Below are 23,191 nucleotides of genomic sequence, written 5' to 3' on the forward strand. Positions count from 1 at the left end.
TGTTTTACAATGTAAATTACACACAACCGTACTGAAAGCGTGAATTTTGAAGCACTTTATTTTTGAAAATGTATGTCTAATAAGTACAGTAACTAGATCAGGCAGTTTGGGGTGAGTGTGTGCAGTTTACGTTGTAGAACAAAACATCAAAATATCAAAAGTTAGGATTGCCACAAGCTTTATTTTACTCATAAATCTGAAAACCCCATTATTATACCCCATTGAAAACTCTCAAGGGAGCCAGTGGCCAATTAGTTGACCAGGTCCATGCACCACCCTATAGATGAAAACACGAAAAAGAAAGAAAGAAAAGAAAGGAAGGAACACAGGCCACAGAAAGGACAATGGTTCTACAATCTGGATTTATTCCGTGTGCTTTGCAAGAATATAAATAAAGACCAATCTTACAAAATCTGTGTGCTGGAAGCCCAAGCCTATCTACACATGTTAGTCCCCAATGATGTCACAAATCCACCGGTTGCTCATACCTTAAATTATGTGTTGCACTTTGACCTGTCTGCAAAATTTTGTACCTTGTTTACCAATGTCATTTTATTGGATTTGTTTTTTTTTTTTTAATTCTGTCATTCTTTATACATTTTTTGTTGTTTTTTAATAACATATATGAACAATGAGTCAACAAAATATTTATTTACAGAACTGTGGCAAAATTCTACATTGACAATGAGTGAAAATAAGATCTGTTTTTATATTTTCATCTGAAATGCAAGTGGAGCCATCCACACATTCGGTTTCTCTGTAGTACTACAATATTTTTTTTTCTCCAGATGGCTGCGTATTCAAGCTTGACGCGTCATATAAAAATAATGTAACGTTAAGACAACATCAGACAAGAATTGCACAATAAGAATAATTAGAATAATTGTAAATATTACAGTAATGGTAATATAGTTCTCTATTAAACAGTATATATCAATAATAATCTGCATGGCGCCGCCAATGAAGTTAACAACCATTCTGTAGTGATTTTGGCACGAGACGCATCCATTTCATGGTTGTCCAGTGCAATGAGTTCATTCACATTGTGCATATTCATATTTTTTAAATCATTAATCACAAACAAAATAAAGAGAGAAAGAAAGAAATAAAGAAAACAGAAAAGAAAAATACAGCAATTCATGTAAAAGTCCGTTTTTATCCCAGTCCAGACATGCCATGGTATTTTGGACTAGATATTTAGTGAAAAGTCAATGTAGTGTGACCGAGTCGCCGTAGCGAGACCGTCTCCGCGGTGACTCGCCTTTCCCGCGACAAAGTTCCGTGACGGCCACCGTCCGTTGGAACGTAACTCAAATCGCTGCCTCTTGAAAAGTGTACATTCAAATTCCACAGTCTCCTCCTATTGTTTTTTTTTTTTTTTTTTATGCAGTGTGTGTGTGTGCGCGTGCATGCGAGTGTTTCGTTAAAAGGCCACGGGTCCACGTCGGCAGTTCTTGTACGCGTACGGCAAGTCCCAGTCGAAAAAGTCCTCGTGCGAATCCTTACACATGCGTTACGAGAGGCTCCGGTGACGCTTTTAGGTTCCGTATTTGCGGTCCTTATTTGCAATGCATGTGAGACTGAGGGTCCATATAGGGGCAGGCTACATTCTCTGAATTCCACTGTAATAGACATGGGCGTCCGCCATTGCCCTGTGAATGAAATCACATCACTTATCCAAAGTGTCCATCAAAAAAAGCCCCCCCTTCTCCAGTTCACATGGACTGCATGCTTTCCATCAACTACACTGCATGTCTCAGGACTGGCTCGGTTTTCTCAGGTTTTCATTCATAGGCAACACCAAAAAAGGGAAAGAAAGAGTGAAAGAAAACACAACGGGGAAAAAAATTTGGAAAGGAAGGAAAATGCGCGATTTGAGAGACAATTTTTTTGCGCGTGTCTCGTCGTAAAATAAGCCTTTAAATGCTATCTGACAAATTTCTGCATCCACAAATTAGCTTTACGTTTTGACTGACTAAGACAAGCTCGTAACTCTTGTGCTGTTTAAGAAAAAAGAAAAAAAAAAAAAATCTCCCCTAAATAAGGGAATTTAAATTACTTTTTTTTTTCTCTCTCTCTGATAAGCGCTGGTACTAAAAATGAAAACTTCGCTACGAGACGAAACAAACAACACAAGCAAAATGTCCTTTGGGTGAAGTCCAATCTCTGCTTCTATGCCAGCCGTTTCGGATGCCCCACCTCACAAAAAACTCTCGGTTTCCCTCCCGTGAGCGTTCGCCTCGCTAACCCTATGCTGTCTAGTAAGAAGGAAGGAAGGAAGGAAAGAAAGAAAGAAAGAAAGAAAGAAAGCAAATTCCGACTCTAAAAACAACATTTGTGTTTATAAGGCTTGTAGCAGCATTACGGTTTTAAGTTGTCATTCAAGCAGTCGAGGGGGGAGTTGGGAAAGGCTGAAGAGGCGCTTCCCGGAGAAGCCGAGGAAAGAATAGCGAGGAACGGAGGGAAAGACAAATCAAAAGAGAGGAGATGGGGAAAAATTGAATGAAAAACAACCGCTTGCAACACTTTTTTGTGTGTTTTGGAGGAGGATCGGCAGCGTGGCGGCCCTGAGGCCTGAGCGGGACCTTCCCTTATCGTGCTGCGGCCAGAGAGGTGGGGGGGGTGGGGGGCGAGAGAGATCAAGAGATAGAGAGAGAGAGAAAGAGCGGGGCAATAGATCGAAGGAGAGAATAGACAGCGGCAGCGTCATCATGCAGAAGCCACGGTAAACGGGCGGGCTTGGCCGGGCGGAGAGACGCGGGCTTGTCACAGGTCACTGGGCCCGTGGCTCCGTGGGGGGCCTCTAGAGGGCGCTCTCTGTAAGGCACACACACAGGAGTGGACAGTATTTTGGGTGTATATTAGAAAATAGTGGTCTCATACTTGGTGTTGGCTCCTCTTTTGGCTTCCTGTCCTGGCTCGACTATCCAAGGGACGTTGGCGTGGCCCTTTTGATCCATTGAGGGCTGTTCCATCTGAGGTGCACACAGGAGAAAGAAACGGCAGGTCAGTAGGTGCCAGTAATTTCGGGGGTAAGGGCGGTCACGCTAGATCTCGCGTATCTATTTGTCTTTCTTTGCCTACTACGGTTTTGAAGACCTAAGGGAAAGGAGGTTTTGCTTCTTTTCACTCAAAACAGGATAGAAAACGTTAAAACAGGATATAAATGTCACAAATTGACCATCTTGACTAAAACATGGTCGAAACTCTCATTTGATCAATTATTGCTAAAATTTTAAAAGAGTAATAGTATTGTAACATGTTACAACAATGTTCAATGGCTTAACATTAGTCAAACTAACAACAATCATTAATTAATGTAGGTTAATGTTTATTACCCCTTATATGCATAAATGTGTCACCAACCGTTATTACATTTTCGGGTCTTTAGCGACCCGGATCTATACCTAACATGGATGGATCTCTACCTGCCGCGATAATATTAAACTCTCCCGACATTTTAATAACAATAACAATAAGGAGCAAATTAAAGCATTTTTTGTTACATTATGGCATTTAAGCAGATGCATTTTTACCATCATTTCCCCCAGCATCTGGCTCTAGTCGCAATCTCAAACATATTCTCAAAAATCGTTTTCAAAATCAATATTTTGGTCGCTGACAGCTTCTCCACTAGATCGACCGTCAAGTGACAGTGACACTCAGTAAATCACTGAGACATTTCAAGTTTTGCTGATGATCCTTGTGATATTTTTTGTTTTATGCCTGCGGCAATTATGAGTCAAACTTCACGTCATCAGACGGGAATAAAGGTAAACTTACCCATATACTTTTTTTTTTTTTTTTTTACAAAAAATTTAAAAACAGACATTCTTTTATATATTTATTGTTATATTGTTTATAATGAATAGATTGAGGAATACCAAGTAGGTTGATGTCTAACTTTTAAAACATATAGGGTGGTGAATGATGTCCCCGGTCGATAAAGACCAGAGGAATCCGTTTTAGGGTTGATATAAATACTATTTTTTCATTCATAATATATCAACTATATTAAATTTATACAAAAACATAGAAATAATCATGAACCTACATTAAAAATGTTTTAAACGTAGTGTCGCTAGTTAATGAATGCTAACAAACTAATGTTAAGTTAAAAGTGTTACTTATATTATTCATAATAATTATATATTTACAATAACAATAAAGACGGTGATGATGTAATAACAATATTATACTTTTTAATATATTTTGTTATTTTATAATAATTTTATTATTATTATTATTATTATATTAGTAGTAGTAGTAGTAGTAGTAATAATAATAATAATAATAATAATAGTATAAAAACAATTATTTTTATTATTGCTAATTTTATTATTTATTTATGAAAACCAGGTGTATGAAATCATATTCTGTTTCTCATATATGGAATATGAAGTAATTTGCATGCTTAAGTCTAGTGTGACCGCCTCTTAAGTCAGAGAGAGAGAGACAGAGAGAAAGAGAGGTGATGTGGTTAACCACATGACAATCTGACTGTCACACCAACACAAAAACAGTGAATTAACTCCGCATTACATAATTCTTATTTTTAAACCTGTAACATCAAACCAATTCATCTGTTATATTACATATCAGTGACATCAAATCCATCTTGCAGATCTGCTGTGGTCAAAACTACCCTACAACTAGTACATCTTTATCAACCAATCAAAACACTGTTCCTTGTTGCCACGGCAGCTCAGCCTTGCTCCACATAAAGCTGAGCTATACATGGCTCAGAAACGTGAATCTCTACAGGAACGAACGCACGCACAAACGCGGAGTCGTTTACGTCTGCTGTTGGCTTGTCTTGAGTTCTTTATCAGGTTGTTCCATATGCGGCCGCATGAATATTAAATAACATAATCCTCGCTTTTCCTGGCTACCTTTGACTGCTCTCAAACACACACGCACACACACGCACACACCCACGGCAACTTCATTCTTCTTCACACTTAAATGCTTTAAAAAAAGAAACAGTCACTAATCTTACGCAATAAACCTCTAGTATGAGGCATCGACCTGAAAAGGAGCTTAATGGTTTGATAACACTCTCAGGGAACGGTGAGTTGGTGTCTTGGATAAGAGATGCTGAAATATTTCTATCCTTGTTTAGTCAGCTGATGTTCTGGATGGACAGACAGAGGACTCAGGAAAAGAGGATTCAGATGAAGAAGAGATGAATCAAACAAACAGAGCAAACTGAACCAACAAAACAAAGTTAAATAATAAAATGAAATCAGTTAAAGGAATATTCCTGGGTTAGAGAGATCACCAGCATCTGTGACATTGTGTCAATTACCACAGAAAATAATTTCTCTCATTGTAGTTGGTTAAAACAAAACAAACAAACAAAAAAATTATGCATTTACTGTGGGGTAAGTTTATACTATAGCTGTTTCCCCATACACTTCCATTTTAAGTGTAATAATGATTTTTTTTTTTTTTTCATTGTTGTTTTAAGGATGTTAAAATTATTTTCTGCAACTTTCTTTAACCTGGCAACCCTCTACACTGAAGCTCGAGTCGCTATTGGTTAGCAAACTTTTTATTGATTGCAAGAACAATGCAAATAAAAAAAAGTTAAAAGTCTGTAATAAAATATGGTCAAATAATCAAACTTCATACAATAGCACAAATACAACCCAAATTTTAAATATGAATAAAATGAAAAAGACTTTCAAATCACGTGAGCCAAAATTTTATTCACAATAGAACATAGAAATTTTACACTTTTATCCACTAAACGAGCCCATTTCAAAATTGATGCCTGCTACAGGTCTCAAAAAAGTTGGCACGGGGGTAACAAATGGCTAAAAAAAGCAAGAGATTTTGAAAAGATTCAGCTGGGAGAACGTCTAGCAACTAATTAAGTTAATTGATATCAGGTCAGTAACATGATTAGCTAGAAAAGGGATGTCTTACAGAGGCAGAGTCTCTCAGAAGTAAAGATGGGCGATCTGTGAAAGAGTGCGTAAAAACATTGTGGAATGCTTTAAAAACAATGTTCCTCAACGTCAAATTGCAAAGGCTTTGCAAATCACTTAAAGTGCATAACATCATCAAAAGATTCAGAGAAACTGGAGAAATCTCTGTGCGTAAGGGACAAGGCCGAAGACCTTTATTGGCTTTCAGGCTCTCAGACAACAATGCATCACTCATTGGCATGATTGTGTCAATGACATTACTAAATGGGCCCAGGAATACTTCTAGAAACCACTGTCGGTAAACACAATCCGCCGTGCCATCTGCAGATGCCAACTAAAGCTCTGTCATGCAAAAAGGAAGCCGTTTGTGAACATGGTCCGTCGTGTGAATGCTGAAAGGTATATAAAGGTTTTAGAGCAACATATGCCCAGATGACGTCTATTTCAGCAGGACAATGTAAAACCACATCCTGCAGCTATTACAACAGCACGGCTTCGTCGTAGAAGAGCCCGGGTGCTGAATTGGCCTGCCTGCAGTCCAGATCTTTCACCTATAGAGAACATTTGGCGCATCATTAAACAAAATATACGTCAAAGATGACCATGAACACTTCAGCAGCTGGAAAACTATATCAGACAAGAATGGGACCAAATTCCAACACCAAAACTCCAGAAACTCATAACCTCGATGCCCAGACGTCTTCAAACTGTTTTGAAAAGAAGGAGATGCTACATGCCCCCGTCCCAACTATGGTGAGACTTGTAGCAGGCATCAAATTTGAAATGAGCTCATTTTGTGCATAAAATTTTAAAGTTTAAACATTTGTTATGTTATCTATGTTCTATTGTGAATAAAATATTGGCTCATGTGATTTAAAAGAGTTTTAGTTTTCATTTTATTCAAATTTAAAAATACGTCCCAACTTTTCCGGAATTCGGGTTTTGTAAACACAACAGAAAAGATGTCAAGTTTTTCAGGTAGATCTAACAGGAGTTATATGTAGATTAGGTACAGAAATTGAATAAAGTAATCAAATGTAACATAGCACTGCATAGTCTTCTTTGTGAAGATTAAATATTAATCCTTATTAATATTATTTATAATAAGCATTTAATTTCTCAACTGTTTGCATTCAATTAAGACATAAACAACTATGTTTACTGGCATACTCACCAAGATGGGCATTTTGACATAATTTTGTGTGAAATTGTCCATTCAAGTGGAACACACGAAAGAGAGCTCAATTCAGTTTTTGCGTGCTGTCAGACGCGGCTTTCTTGGCACGCTAATTATCTATTGTGTCTTCCTGCGCTTGAATGTTTAAATTTGCAAAGCTGAAAACACATGCAAATGATAAACTTTCGTGACGACACAGCACTGGTCCGAACAGAAGCCCTGCATGGGCTCATGTGTCGTTTAAAAAACTCTATGTGTGAGAGACAGCGACAGAGGGCGATGGTGCATAAACTCAGCAAGCAATGAAATAAGATCTGCGCTAAACTTATTTTTTGCCTCTAACTTAATTACAGATGACTGAAATCATACAATTTATTAGCCATTGGCTTAAAACACTTTTAGTCGCCTCTTGCATATGAAACTGATTTCCTCTCAATGTACAGGGTTGCCTGGAATTTTCCTTTTATAAATGAAGCGAAGAAAAAGGTCAAGGAAAATGACAAAACAAACAAAGAAAAAAATAGGGCTATCAATTTAACATTAATTTAGTGTGACTAATTAAATAACACAAATAAATTAAGTCATTGACAGCCCTACAAATAAAAAGGAAAAAAGGGGAAAAAAGAAATCAAGGAAAGGAAAACGTAAGAAGACCTGAAATTGAAGTTTGTGTGGATGATGGAGGAGTCGTGAGGTAGGAGGAAGAGGAGAAGGATGAAGAGGAGGACGGTGCGGGGTGAAAATATGCCCCAAGGACCAGCGGCTAGGGGGGGATATGACCTAGAGCCGGAAGAAAGAGGTCACAGAGGTCAAAGCTTGGGAAGGTTAAAGCGCGCACGCACACAAACACACGCGGACATATGGTTGATTCTTTAATTAGAGGAACTTTTTCTTCCCTCTAAGATGACTTAAAGAAAACAATCATTCTACATTTAAATGACAGATTAGAGCAGCTTTAATTTAAATGTATTTATCGTTTCTCTTTACTTACTTTGCCAGTTTTATAAGTGTGTTGAAATTTAACATTTTCAAGTATCAGACTATTTTGGGCTTGTCCTTTACCCACACTTTTACACTGGACTACCTTAAGAACCAGCAGTTCATCTGTTTTGAATAAATAAATACAGCTATTGTTCACTGTCTTTTCTGAATTATACTCAGTTGTACATGACTCAGTACCTTTTTTTTTGTTGTATTTAGTGTAAATTTATCTGTTCAAGTTTAATGCCATCACCACCAAATTTGATTGCATATCTGTATATTTAAAAATATCTTGGCTCTTTTTTGTTAGTAGTTAGTTTGTAGTGTAGCTAACTACTTTTTGAAGTCTGAAGAGGTTTCATTTTTCAAGCAGTCAAAAATACCCTTAATTGCAGTATCACCCATATGCCGTACATTCAACCGACCGCAGGAGTGGACACATGGAGATGAACAGAACAGAATGAACAGAAGAGAGACGGATTCCGTTCTAATGGAGCAACACAGCGTATCGTGTCCATATGGAGAAGAGGTACCGCAACATAATGAACAATTTCTCCTACACAAGGGAAAATCAATATCCGAGTGCACCACACACACAGCCACAGAGGATGCTGTTAGTGTTCAGGGTAACAGCACGAACATATACACACACACACACACACACACACACACACACACACACACACACACACACACACACACACACACACACACACACACACAATGGGCCTTATTCACGAAAAACAAGCCGAACAAATGTGTACTAATCATTCATAAACCCATTCTTACGTAAATGTCACATAAGCACTATTCAGATGGGATTAGTTGAGTTATTAACACAGGACGCATTTGATTTCATGTACTGATTCAGACAGAATTGGGATCTTTGTAGTTTGTTTGTGTTACTAAGCTTGGAGTATATATTGTCCAGATGTGGACGTTATTAAAAAAAAAAAAAAAAAAAAAATTATGTGCTCTGGATGGGTGCAAAAATGTGATACATTTTGTATATTTTTGCCCGGTTTCAAAGACAAGGCTTTTAAAAGCCTAGTCCCATACTAAAATGCATGCTTGACCTGTCTTAACTCAAAGCAACTAAGATATCTTAAAATATCTTTCGAAAAGGCCAAAAAAAGTGTTGAGAAAAAAAAAAATACTGCTATCATAGATATGCCAGTCCTGGGTAAGTTAGCAAAAACTTGTTCGACCAAGATTGAAGGGCGCAAGAGAGAAGAACAGGATCTGAAAATGTTGCGAGTCGAATTCGAATCTACAAAGTCCATTTCAGCACCATATCTCTCAGAGCATGCCTGGTATCTGCTACACCACAGCTCAATTTAAAGTAGTAAATTTGGCCCAGTATTTATACTATAATATCACATTTTATGTGGATAGTAATCTGGCCTATAAAACATATTGAGAAGTGAGGCTCCTCATTAAAAGAGGGTTATTTCTGCAGGCTGGACTCCAAATGCAACTGTTTATTTTCAACCAGGCATCCATCGTTTCTGTCCTGCGTGTAATCCAACTCCAACAGGCAGGGTGTGTTTTATTTTTATGACGAGCTCCCACCTATTCTGGGCCTCTTCCAGAGAATGGTAATATCCCTGTTGGTGGCAGGGGGGAGAGAGAGGCACCGTGCCCGCTCTAGGGGCACTGGGACGAGGGCAGATGGAGAGGAAGGCTGCCCCGGAGGAAGCGACTTGCTGGAGCTCTGTGCAAACAGCCCTCATCAATCTCTTTCATCCTTAAACGCACTGAAGGGAAAGGAGATGGAGTGTGCCGTTTACAGATCAAACACTCACCTCTCCGTCCCTCGGGACGGGCTGCGACACACACACGCTGGCGTGCGTACAAACAAACTTTTACTGAGAGGAAGTAAATATGTTTCAATACTGGTTTTAGAAATTCGCACATGCTCCTAAACAGACAATCGTGCAAAAATCAAAATCAATAAATGGCTAATAAGTTCATGTTCGTCTGTTCTGTTTTTAATTATCAATCTCATTTTAAGTTGTGGGCCAGACTGAATGCAAAGTTTGGCCTAAAAAACAGAAATTTAAATTACAGTTACTACAGATTATCTTGTCGATCGCTACAGATCATGATGTAGCTAAAATTTGAATGTAAAGAATACTAAAACAATATATATATAAGTTTCCACAAAAATATTAAGCAGCACAACTGTTTTCAACATTGATAATAACAATAAGAACTGTTTCTAGATCACAAAAATGATTTTGTTGTTATTAAAGTATTAAATTAAAACCAGTTCAACTTTTGACACAGCCGATCAACGTCAGTTTTAAAATAATACTGCAAATTAAAACATTCTAGCAGCTTTGTTTCCCATGATGCATCACTCAACTTGAGATGTGCAGGCAGAAGTGTAGGCGTACATATGTACAGATAGATGAGGTGAGACAGACTGCTGTGTTAGAAGCGCAGGTGAGTGTGTGTGTGTGTTAGTGCTGAAAGGGCAAAGTCACTCACAGACTTGCGTATGTTGACGCGAGGTTTAGGGACAGGTTTGGAGGGTTTGCTGTCAAAGCTCTCGGGCAGAGTGGATGAACCGTGGCCGCTCTTTCTGGCCTGCAAGGCCAACTGATACGCCACCTCAAACGCCTGGCCCAACGTCAGGATAATTTCATAGGCCAGATTCTGTTTTAAGAAAAAAAAAAGAAAGGGTAATGATGATGAGAGAATCAAAAATCAACTTGCAAATCACACTTGTGTGAATCTACGCTGTTACAAATCAGCAGAGAAAATGTGGAAAAATCCTCCAAGATTTGAGTTCAATTTAGTGCTACTACATTTGGCAGCATTTTACCACTTTACTTCCATAATTTCACAGCTTAGTGATTTTTAAATGATTAAAAACATGCTTTAAGCATGTTATAAATTATTCATGTGTTGAGACTAGCTGACGCACAAACAGCTCTGTGGTGTTGCTGTGACAGACGGTAACACAGAAGACATCAGCTTACTAAACTTATAATTTCTTAAAAAAAAAAAACCCCACCGTAGCCATTAAATCTAACAAAAAAGTATAGTTTGTATTTAAAATGATTGCACAAATGCTATAAAATGTGACATTTGAGTTTTGATGAAGACTTGAAAACTTGTTAGACCAGACAATTTTTAAAATCTCATTTTAGAAAATAGTTCAAAACGTAACACTAGACATTGACTCTTCGAAAAAAGTCAAATATAACAATAATATACATTTAAATAATCAACATTACATTACTATAGGCTACTTTCTATTAGTGTTGCCAAAAGTACTGATTTTAAAGTTGGTACTTAAATAAAAAAATAAAAAAAATTATCTTTGAGCACTGTTGAGCGGACTTCGTAAACACCGCTGATTGGCCTCTGTGTTCAAACGCTCATCAGATTTGTCTGTGATTGGCTACAATGATCAACGCACAAGAGCATTTGAAAGCAGATGTCTATCAGTGGACCGGTCTATTTACAACATGTTTTTGAAGCATTGATCATTGTAGCAAATCACAGACGTATCTGATGAGCGCGTGAACACAACAGCCAATCAGAGGTTTTACAAATCTGCTCAACAGTGCTCAAAGCGTCACATTTTTAAAATTTCAGTACCGCAGTCAGTACTTTTGACAACATTACTTTCTATGTACATAGAATCTATTTTTAATCTCTATAATAAAAATGTATAATTCAGATTTTGATCTCCATATCCATTTACATATATTATATATATCTTCCAAGGGGTTTTTTCCCTCCTAGGACTTTTTTCCCAGTGCTAGCACGCTGGGTTTTTCTCCTAGGGGGTTTTTTCCACCCCTGGGAGTCAGCCGACATTGGCTTAATGTAGCACCATCTTGTATATGTTACATATTACCACGCTTGCTTGTACAGCCTATTTTTAACCACTTCCCTTTTTCTGTGCTTCTAATATGTAAAGCTGCTTTGAACAATTACCAATTGTAAAAGCGCTATATAAATAAATTTCACTACTTACTACTATGTTTTGCCTCTTATTTTTTTTTACATTCATTTGCATACATTTTCACATTATGCTTTATGGGTTTATTTATTATATGCTACTAACCACATCGAAAGCTGTAAACACGTGGCAGTAATGATGGCTGGATTTCAGGTCCTTGGTGATGTACGCAAATGTGGACAGATCTTCAGGGTCCTGCGCGGCACACGAGATATTCCTGATCTCATGCTCAGCTATGATGTTCTACACGTCGGAAAAAGGGAGAGAAATAAGAGGAAAAGAATAAGATTTAAATGTATCTTTGTTTAATAACAACATCTTTCTATTCTACATTTTCTACTAGGACTATCAATTTAATGTGCTCATTTAGTGTGATCATGATTCAAAAACAGCCAATAAATTGGCCTAGAATGCCACTATCTATTCAACGCTTTGTCAGAATAATGTAACGTTCTTAATTTCTTTAATGATATGCAATTTATTGTGACTGATTATTTAATTATATGACAGCCCTTATCAAGGGAGATGAAAGTTACAATTATAAATTGACACATAATACAGGTAACGACGGATGATTACCTTGTTAGTGGCATCGATGAACTTGACGCCCTTATAGGAGACAGACAGTACTATGGTGGGAATCTTCTTCATCTGTTCTGTAGACTTCTTACAAAGAGGATGAGAGGAGGAGAGATCAGCAGACAGTCTTACAGTCTCCAACATTAACATTTATGAGGCCCCACTGACTGAGATCTGCTTAATACAAACTCAAACACGCGCTAAATTATTTACACATAATGCCCTTCAGTCGCCTGCAATAACCCAGATAGTGTGCCATCTCATGAGACAAATAAAAAAGGGCCAAAATAACATTGTGCACTGTTTAAAACGTGGCCTTCTTGGGTCTGAAAGTTGATGATGATATGTAGTGCTGACAAAAAAAAAGAAAAGGTTTTAGCTGGTTTAACTGGTCTCCCAGTCTGTCAAGCTGGTCAGCCAGCAGGAGGCAAGCTTTCAAGTGCCCCAAAACCTCTATAAAACCAGCAAACCAGACCAGGTTGGGACACCACCTCAAGCTGCAGGGGAATAAACCACATGCAGCTGAGGATGATGGTGAGGAAATGCAGAGAATCAGAATTCATTTTCATATATTCCTACACTGTCATATCAGCTGTCATAATGGAATATATATTAATCTGGACCTCATTTCCTCTTTCGCTCTCAGTGTCAGTGATTTCCTGTGCATCAGCGGCTCTCTACCGCTCTGTACCTGTCAAAATATTCTGCTTAAAACAAAGAGCGAGAGACGGAGGGCCTAAATTTACACCCTCTGAATGTATTAATGTGTTTGTGAAGAAGCAAGGGGCGGCAGGTCTCAAACTCTCTCGGCCTCATGGAAATGTGCAGCGGGGTGCAGAAAGGAGAGAGGTGGAGAACAGATGGTGTTTTACACGCATACAAAAACAGAGCGGGCGAACTGTCCTGCCGCGTTAAATAATCTCGTGAGACCGGTGGCCCGGGGGCCGCTGAGGTAAGAGAAGGTATTTTATTTTAAAGTCATGTTAATGCATTCATACATCGTGGGAATTAAAGCTACACGGTTATGAGAGTCTTGCGTGTGTTTAAATCCCAAGTACACCGTGTGCTCTCGTAGTCCTCAAAGAATTACATGTTTTCTCAATGACTGTGTGTCATAGTGACCTGAGGGCAGCAAGAACATGACTGGACAGATTGTTTAGTGGTTGCCATGGTGACACAACTCTTACCCTCATTTTTGCACAGGCATCATGCGTGGACTCTGTGCCGCGCAACTCCTTCACCAACATAGACCCCAGATACTGCAGAACAAACACAATCAGGAACTGAGAAACACGTTCATTTATATGAATGTTGTAAGTTTTAAAAAGTACATAAAAATACAAATGGTTAACATAATACATAATAATAATTAAACAAGATCTTGACCAAAAATTGATGCACCTCTTGATGGAAATAAATGTTGTAATGTTATTTACACCAAGAGGTAAGTGTACTATTTCAATTCTGCTTGAGACTAAATTGGCCCACTTTTAGTATATAAGAGTACACATTTAAGCATACTATAAAGGTAATAGTAGGTGCACAACTACATCTACACATCTACATTTCTCATTTGTACTGCATACAAGTGAACTTACAAGTATACTAATAGTTTACTATTTTAATAGTACATTATGAAAGTACATTGAAGTGTAATCTCAGTAAACTACTAGTTTAGTTGTTTTATACTGCAAGTATACTTGTAAGTTGTCTTTAAGTGAACATCATACTTATAGTTTATTATTTATATATTATTTTTGCACTTTTAGTACACTACTATGTTCCAATTTAGCTATTATTTTTTATACTTGAAAAATACCTTTAACTGTACTTTAATTTAAAAAACATTTTATTAGCTTCATGCATCATTTTTTGTTTTTATCAACACTTGAATGTGGCTAAGTTTCATAAAGAAAGGCAACATTTTAAACAAAAACTTTTTGTCAAAGACTACATCTGGATCAGATTCAGAATGATGATCAAAACACAGATGGAGTAGATCGAGTCCATCAACACCCTCAAAGCTTTACAGTCGTTTCCTCTTCCTGGGTTCCTCATTTCATCCAGTATCATTAGGCAGCTGCGATTTATATGCTGTTTAATGTTTGATGATCGAGTTATTTTACAGTTGCGTGAGCAATCGTCTTGTTTCAGCTGCTTCTTCTCCTGTGTTTTGATCCAGAAATTTTGTACAAGATGTGTAATACCGAATAACAGTGAAAACGTGGATAGCTAGAAATATTGAGTCAATAGCGGGGAAAGAGTCAAGTAGATTTACTTGTACACTACCAGTAGACTAGACTACAAAAAAATTCAGATTTTCTTTATAAATCAATATTTTCAAACAATGTAAGTTTATAAGACTGTATGTAAAACTATGTAAAAAAGTATATTTATTGGCTATGCAATCAAAAGATTAAACACAACTACAAGCCAAGTATACTTTGAATATTTAATTATACTTTTAAGTATATCTCGATCAAAAGATTGAGTACAAGTATAAGCCAAATATACTTAGACTTATGTAAATACAAGTCAAGCATACTTTTTTGGGGTTAAAAATGATCCAAAATAAATTTTTGAGCAAGTACATAACCAGCCAGTGTTTAAAACTATCTAACTATCTTGTCTCGATACACAAGGGTAAGCTTGTAATAATGTTTTATAATAAGAGCGACATGGTGGATTTCCGCAGGAAATTCGAGCATGCAGCAGTTCCTCTGTGTTCCTCTGGGAGTCCCGTCCAGGCTAATCGGTTTTATCGCGTGAGGACGCAGCTGGTAGCGGCACATTTATAGTCTGTTCTCACAGCAGCTGAAATAATTAAACTTATCATTTTGATGGCGGATTGTAATCCAGAAAGGTCCAAATGACAATCATCAGTGACTGGAGATTCACTCGTAGTCAAAAAGCAAAAGACTTTGGACTGTGTGGATACAGAAATTGAAATCTACGGGTAACGCTAATATACACATAGTCATAGTAATGCTGATGTTGTTAACATTAACGATTTGAGAACAATATAACAGTAATAATAATTTGCACGGTTTGGCATGATCCGAGCTAAGTGATCGTTAGATTTAATCATCATTGGCAGCGTGATTTATTGTAGGCCTAATGCTTTTTTCCTCAGTTGGTCAGAACAAAAGTGGCAGACATGTTACAGTGAAAATTCTTATTTCAAGACGTAGAATCTGTGATTCTGAAGTACAGTATCCACACTGGTGACAGCAAGCATTAGATTCATCCGCGCTGACGAGCCGTGCCGATGCACGACGCACGTACAGATATCTATTCCGCATATGACTGCAATTGCAGGTTTCAAACAGAGATGGCGACAAAGGGGAAAAATCGCGGACTGCAGCTTTAAGTGCAATTTTAAGTACATTTCTGAGAAATACATAAAAAGTAGACTGAAAGTATACTTTCTTATTTTTAGTTTAAAAGAAGTATACTAATAGAACACTTAATTGAAAAATTGAATTTATCTTGGTATAGTCAAATAACAAGAGTTCAGTACATGGAAATGACATACAGTGAATCTCAAACTTCATTGTTTCCTCTTTCTTATATAAATCTCATTTGTTTAAAAGACCTCAGAAGAACAGCCGAATCTCAACATAACACCGACTGTTACGTAACAGTCGGGATCATTAATATGTACGCCCCCAATATTTGCATATGCCAGCTCATGTTCAAGGCATTACACAAGGGCAGTCAGTATTAACGTCTGGATGTGCACAGCAGAATCATCAGACTAGGTAAGCAAGCAAGAACAATAGCGAAAAATGGCAGATGGAGCAATAATAACTGACATGATCCATGATAACATGATATTTTTAGTGATATTTGTAAATTGTCTTTATAAATGTTTTGTTAGCATGTTGCTAATGTACTGTTAAATGTGGTTAAAGTTACCATCGTTTCTTACTGTATTCGCGGAGACAATAGCCGTTGCTATTTTCATTATTAAACACTAGCAGTCTGTATAATTCATAAACAACTTCATTCTTTATAAATCTCTCCAACAGTGTAGCATTAGCCGTTAGCCACGGAGCACTATCAAACTCATTCAGAATCAAATGTAAACAACATAACAGTATACAATACTCAGATAATCCAACGCATGCATGACGAACACTTTGTAAAGATCCATTTGATGGTTATATTAGCTGTGTAAACTAACTGTTCAAGGCAAGCGCGAGCTCCGTGGGCGGAGAGCACGAGAATTAAAGGGCAAGCAGCCCTGAATGCAGCCCTGAATTAGCTCATTTATAATGATGCCCCAAAATAGGCAGATGCCCCAAAAAAAAAAAATCTATGGGGTATTTTGAGCTGAAACTTCACAGACACATTCAGGGGACACCTTAGACTTATATTACATCTTTTTTTTAAAAAAAAGTTCTAGGGCACCTTTAATATATCGTTAGCCTCATAGCATAATTGCCTAAGTCATGTTTTGGCCAAATTGTGATATCTGCCTTTGAAATATGATCTGGTCATTTATGCTATGAGGCTAACAATATTTTAAATATTTAAAAAGAAACAGGTCTTGATAAGACCACCTCAGTATTCAGATTATTCTTTAATTTTTTTTTACCATATTCCCAAGTTTTTCTTTCCTAACAGTAGGTATGCACAGATGGTATGACACCGTGAGTACAACTGTCAAATAAATCAATAACTGAAAGGAAATGTAGCCGCGTACAATGAAAGTGTGTAGGAAGAGATCGGTCGGAAAGAGCTTATTTGTGCTGTGATCTGGTGAAGTGTTACTCTGCACTGCTGGGTATCAGACAAGGACAACCTTGAGAGCCAGCGGGCTGTGTTTCACATGAAAGCAATCTGGCATCTACCATCAGGATGTGTGACAGTGTTTTGCAAAGCATTCAGTTAATTTAAAACTCAGTCATATTAAGACTAAATAAGACGGTAATGTTGACAGGCAAGACAGGCGGATGCTACTGTCAGAGCCTCTACTTGCCTGTACTACTCATTTTCAATCAAAAAATAAAATGCATACTAGATCATTACTTTACATTTAAAAAGCTATATGATATTCACAGCTTCATGATATTCATCCCAGCTATATGATATTAATCAATCACTTTTTGTATTCATAGTTTAATTTATAATTTTATATTCCTCTGTATTTGTAATTCTTCATTATTACATTTTATTTTAATATTTTGTTGTAATATTTTATATACTTTTAAATCATTTTTATTTAATTTTATTTTAATATTTAATTGTATTGAAATATTTTATTTGAATTACTTTTATTTTATTTTATTTGCCAGGTAGAAATATATACAGTAATATAACATCAATAATAAGTACAGAATAATAATTATACAGTTTTTCATATTTCATGTTTGTCAGGGAAGCATCTCATTACGGACTTAATTTTAGGCACCATGCGAGTCAGGACCACCATTGTTTAAGTCTAATATCAGTTTAGACGTTGTTCTTGTTGTTTTTTTAAATATTTTACTACTAGTCAGATAAGCATTGATCCACAGATTCCTTCACAGTTCCACACTGGGAATAAACTGATGACCTTTGGCCTCTGTGGTTCAGTCACACTTACACGCATGGATTCTGTTCATAAACTCCATCAGTGTTTTTTGGCACTGGAGAACAAGCCAATCAAATTTACATGGCTGTTGCTAAGAAACAGAGTGGGTTTATGTAAGCTAATACTAGAGATGCTCGGGCTCAGAGAGAGCTGAAAAAAGCTGTATTGATTGAAGGTTAAAACACCATTATTCACCACTGAATAACTAAAGGACTCGTAGATAGCTTTCACGTTCGCTTTTCTGTTTCGTTTTCCGATGGTTTACAGCAGCCCGCCAAGGCCGCGTCCAATCTAAATTCTTCGTACACTCACATTTCAAGTGTTTTTTTTTGTTTTTTGTAGGGTTTTTGCAAGAAAACATTCATCATTTATCACTTTTAACACCCACACTTACATATGCTTCGTAGTCACATGACTGGAATATAAGCTTCTCAGGATGGTGCTGCCAGTACTGCACCGGCGTAGATGATGTCGCCTCGTTCGGAGGCCGTAACGTGATTGGCTCGCACCATTCCCCTTGCTGAAAAATAGGAAGTTGAAAAAATATAATTATATCAAGGTCCAGCATTTAGGTTACCATCACATATACATACATATATAAATATATATCCGCTTATGTGATGTAAATATATGAAAGAGCCAGAAAAGGCCACTTATCCTTTAAGTGATATCACTTAAAGGTTTAGTTCACTTTCAAAAAAAAATTTCCTGATAATTTACTCACCCCCCATGTCATCCAAGATGTTCATGTCTTTCTTTCTTCAGTTGAAAAGAAATGAAGGTTTTTGATGGAAACATTCCAGGATTATTCTCCTTATAGTGTTCTTCAATGGACCCCAAACAGTTGAAGGTCAGAATTACAGTTTCAGGGCAGCTTCAAAGAGCTTTAAACGATACCAGACGAGGAATAAGAGTCTTAATCTAACGAAATTATCGGTCATTTTCGAAAAAAATGTAAATGTGTATCCTTTATATAAATAAATGATCGCCTTCCAAAGCTTACGCAGTATGTCCTACGCCTTCCCTATTCAATTTACGGAACGAACACAGTGCCAGTTCCGTTTTTTTCCATAAGTAGAATAGGGAAGGCGTAGGACATACAGCGTAAGCTTTTTGAAGAATACGAAAGTGCAGTTTGGGCGGAACCACTTGGAAGGTGATCATTTGTTTATATAAAGCATATACATTTACATTTTTTTTACGAAAATGACCGATCATTTCGCTAGATAAGACCCTTATTCCTCGTCTGGTATCATTTAAAGCTCTTTGAAGCTGCCCTGAAACTGTAATTTTGACCTTCAACCATCTGGAGGCCATTGAAGAACACTATAAGGAGAATAATCCTGGAATGTTTTCATCAAAAACCTTCATTTCTTTTCGACTGAAGAAAGAAAGACATGAACATCTTGGATGATATGGGGGGTGAGTAAATTATCAGGATATTTTAATTTGAAAATGAACTAATCCTTTAACCCAGCACATCTAAGATAGTCATAGATTTCTGGCTGAATACTTGCTAATCATTTGGTCTAAAGCCTTTTTGTCGCTCTTTCGATCTTTTTCCTCTCTCTCTCCCTCTGTGAAGATACATGGAGCCACAGGGCAGGAAAAACTGATAAAGGCTAAAAGAGGAAGGGTTTTTCGTAACCTTTTGTCATTACGTTCGCTGCAATAACTCATTCTATTCACAATCACTGCAAAACACACAGGCACACACATCACTGATAAGCTCACAATGAGAGATCTCAGCCACAACACATTCACAGTCGCAAACACACACTCGCTTTTACACACCACGGCACTGATTTATTGAGATTCTATCCGGACATAAAGGTGCACAAAGCACAATTGATCACACCAACACACGCAGAAGGGAGTAGTGCACTTGACGCAAGTGCACTAACTCACCATACTGACTTGTGCCATCTGTCTTTCTAGTTTGGAGCGCGGCACGTCCTCGAAGTAGTTGTCGTTGCGTCTGCGTCGGGCGTCGGCCTGCATGATGAGATGCTGGACGTCCAGAGAGCCGGCGTTGGGGTAGGCCTGACTCAGAGACGGGGACAGCTGAGGGGGAGTGTGGTTCCCGGTGGGCTCCTGCGGGAGGGCGACAGAGAAATGTTTTTTGGTGGTTAGCAGGGTGGTTAGTGCAGAAACTGCAATGAGATGATTGGGAATGCTAACAGATAGCTTCTCTAGGGATTTTCTCATTTGAGGTCTGGCTGTGCGCCTGTTTTTGGTTTTGAATTTGTTTTTTAGTCATATGACCCACTGTTTCTGCATCAGACAACCCTCGTCCTTAGATTAAGAAGGAATATAAGCTATGGCCGAAAGGAACTCTGATTTCTATTGCTCTGAACTGGCTTTTGCATTGATTTGGGTCCTGGAAAAGAGGCTGAGGACGCCTAGCTGTGTTTGAGAGCAGCTGTCTGATCCAGCCTGGAAGATCAAGTTAAATCCCTGGAGCGGCTCAGGCCATAAGAATGCCATCGCTCTCTGGATAAGAGCAAATCACACAGAAAATGACATTTTCTGTTGTCTTAAAAACATTTCTCTCTATAAACGTTTAAAAAAAAAATAATGCATACACATATACACGCACACATAAAATACAACATACGTATTTTATGGGTGACATTTAGGATGAGTGTTTAATTTATCGTTGCTAGGTGACTGAAAACATAACAGACAAAGTGTGAGGGGAGTTTCTAATTTCTACTCACCCTTAGAGAGATGGCCCGTGGTGGTTTCTGCGGAGGGTCTTCGTGCAGTCGATCTCCAAGTGATGCGAGTATTCTTTTCCTGTGACCGATCAAATTAATCTTAAGAACCTGAAATAGAGAGAGAGAGAGAAAGAAAGAAAAATGAGTTCTGTGCATTTAGTCCTCTACACTTTCACAAATTCACTACAGCTGTGTCACTATTACTGCCGCAGTCAAGTTTCAAGCCAACGTGAAATCAAAATGGACTTGCTTGTTAATAAAACTTCCTGGTTTATTTAATCTGTCCATGGTTTTCATTCATTCACATATAAGTTAATTAATGAATAAACAATGTTTCCATAAACTTTAATAAAAATGTAACTTGCCCAGCAAATTTCATTTCTGGTTGATGTCAATTAGACCACGCAGAGTATTGTATAATGTTCGGTGTGCAATAAATCGTGAATGGCAATTCTTGCTGACTTTACCCATGTGCTAAATCCTCTAAAACAGCCCTGTGCCATATTTCAATAAAGTAATTATATTTTGTTCAATACAAACAGTGCCTTGATTTCTTCAGTGAATTGGGTGTAAAATTACACAGACAGCATGTGAAAATAAATTAGGCTGACTTTTTAATGTTCTCTTCCTGCCTATTTTATGCAACTAGAACTATTTTATGTCTTTTGTATTATTGTCTGGGGTGCATCAGGCGTGTAATAATAGTAAAAGATGGTCACTTAAAAACCCTGTTCATTCTGATGAAACGTAAAAGAACACACACACACACACACACACACACACACACACACACACACACACACACACACACACACACACACACACACACACACACACACACACACACACACACACACACACACACACACACAAAAACAGATCAATAATGTCTCTAAGACTCTTTGTTTTGCAAACTGCCCTATTTCTTTCTCTCTCAACACAAACACACACACATAAATACGACAACCTCGTTGAACAGGGAATTACTCCACCCAATTAATGAGCATACATAAAGCCTATTCTGTCACTCATTTGAGCCATTAGTGTAAACCAGGTTGCACAGAAGCATCAAATCCATCTAAAGAACCCGCTTTAGTCACAACACACATGGTGGCTTCTCACTGGCTGCCTGATTTCTGTCCCTATAGCAACACTCTTCTCTAGCTTCATTTATAATGATTGCCACTATTTTACCCTAGAAAATTGAATTAATGGGAGAATATTTCCTTTCAGCACAAATCACGGTTTTCAATTACACCACAGTGTCCGGAATCGTCAGTAAGATGACCTGCATTATGAAGGAGCAGAGCTCCCACATGTCTTCACAAATGAGAAAATAATCCTGACACTAGTTTTCCATACTTATTTGCAAATGAATCAATTGAATGAATTCATGCAGACTTGTGTTTTTGAATGATTCACAAAAAAAAAAAAGAAATACTCAAAATTCAGACATCTTTTGAGAAAGTTACATTCCACATGAGCAATATTTAAGATCAGAAAAATAAACATTTCACTATAGAAATGTATTTTCTTTTTCTTTTTTTTAAATTCACAAAAAAATGTTACAATTCCATATATATATTATATTATACACATATATACACACACACACACACACAAATGTTTTTTTACTACACAGTTGTTCATACTGGATATAATACCTCCTTTTTCTTGGGCAGAACTACTTACAGAAGCCACACATTTTAACTCTGTGTTAAGGATTCTGTGTTTCTCTTCAAAGCCTCTCATGTCTAAAATCCATTTGTGTAAGGAGGTTTAGGACTGTGGGCACCAGAGGCTCATTAACCCCGTTTAAACCCTCTGGAGATGGCACAAACAAGCCAATCTGAAGCAGCCAGCAGCCAGTCTCCCTCTGGCCCACGCTGGCCAGATTACAGGTGGTTAGGGCAACAGAGACTGGAACTGGACAGAAAACCCTTCAGGACTACAACAGGAAATGTGCTCTCTGAAATTAGACAGTCTGTCTGAGATAATTTGCCATTTTGGGAGTTTAAACCACACAAAATGTGATTTCAACGTGCCTGGAGCATTCACATGAGAAATAAAGTGCACAAACACAAAAGAACACAGCTTTGCCTGTCTGAAGTTTTCAGACTTGTGTTTTTGACTACTGACACAAAGTCTGGTCCACTTTGAACGTTATTCTGGCCAAGAAATATTCCTGCTCAGTTCTTGTTGAATAGTGCTGGGCAATATAGAGATATAAAAGTACATACATAA

At 37.6% G+C, this 23,191-nt stretch overlaps 1 protein-coding gene across 6 annotated transcripts in view; it reads right to left on the reverse strand.

The window, feature by feature from the left end:
* Positions 1-631: 631 nt before the first annotated feature.
* The window catches only part of anks1b (ankyrin repeat and sterile alpha motif domain containing 1B), a 210,699-nt gene continuing 188,139 nt past the window's right edge, over positions 632-23,191 (reverse strand). For 3 of the 6 annotated variants that reach the window (XM_067391988.1, XM_067391992.1, XM_067391993.1), the window contains 9 exons: positions 20,948-21,055; positions 20,136-20,321; positions 18,622-18,747; positions 13,837-13,908; positions 12,650-12,736; positions 12,176-12,313; positions 10,585-10,752; positions 2,884-2,975; positions 632-1,652 (listed from right to left, as the gene is read on the reverse strand). In XM_067391988.1, the coding sequence (XP_067248089.1) occupies positions 1,604-1,652; positions 2,884-2,975; positions 10,585-10,752; positions 12,176-12,313; positions 12,650-12,736; positions 13,837-13,908; positions 18,622-18,747; positions 20,136-20,321; positions 20,948-21,055 (1,026 nt within the window). In that variant the 3' untranslated portion in view covers positions 632-1,603. Of the gene's footprint in view, positions 2,976-10,584; positions 10,753-12,175; positions 12,314-12,649; positions 12,737-13,836; positions 13,909-18,621; positions 18,748-20,135; positions 20,322-20,947; positions 21,056-23,191 lie in introns of all 6 variants that reach the window. The other 3 variants (XM_067391990.1, XM_067391989.1, XM_067391991.1) reach the window with 3 other exon arrangements.

Source organism: Chanodichthys erythropterus, chromosome 8 (assembly GCF_024489055.1).
Source record: "Chanodichthys erythropterus isolate Z2021 chromosome 8, ASM2448905v1, whole genome shotgun sequence".
Lineage (NCBI taxonomy): Eukaryota > Metazoa > Chordata > Actinopteri > Cypriniformes > Xenocyprididae > Chanodichthys > Chanodichthys erythropterus.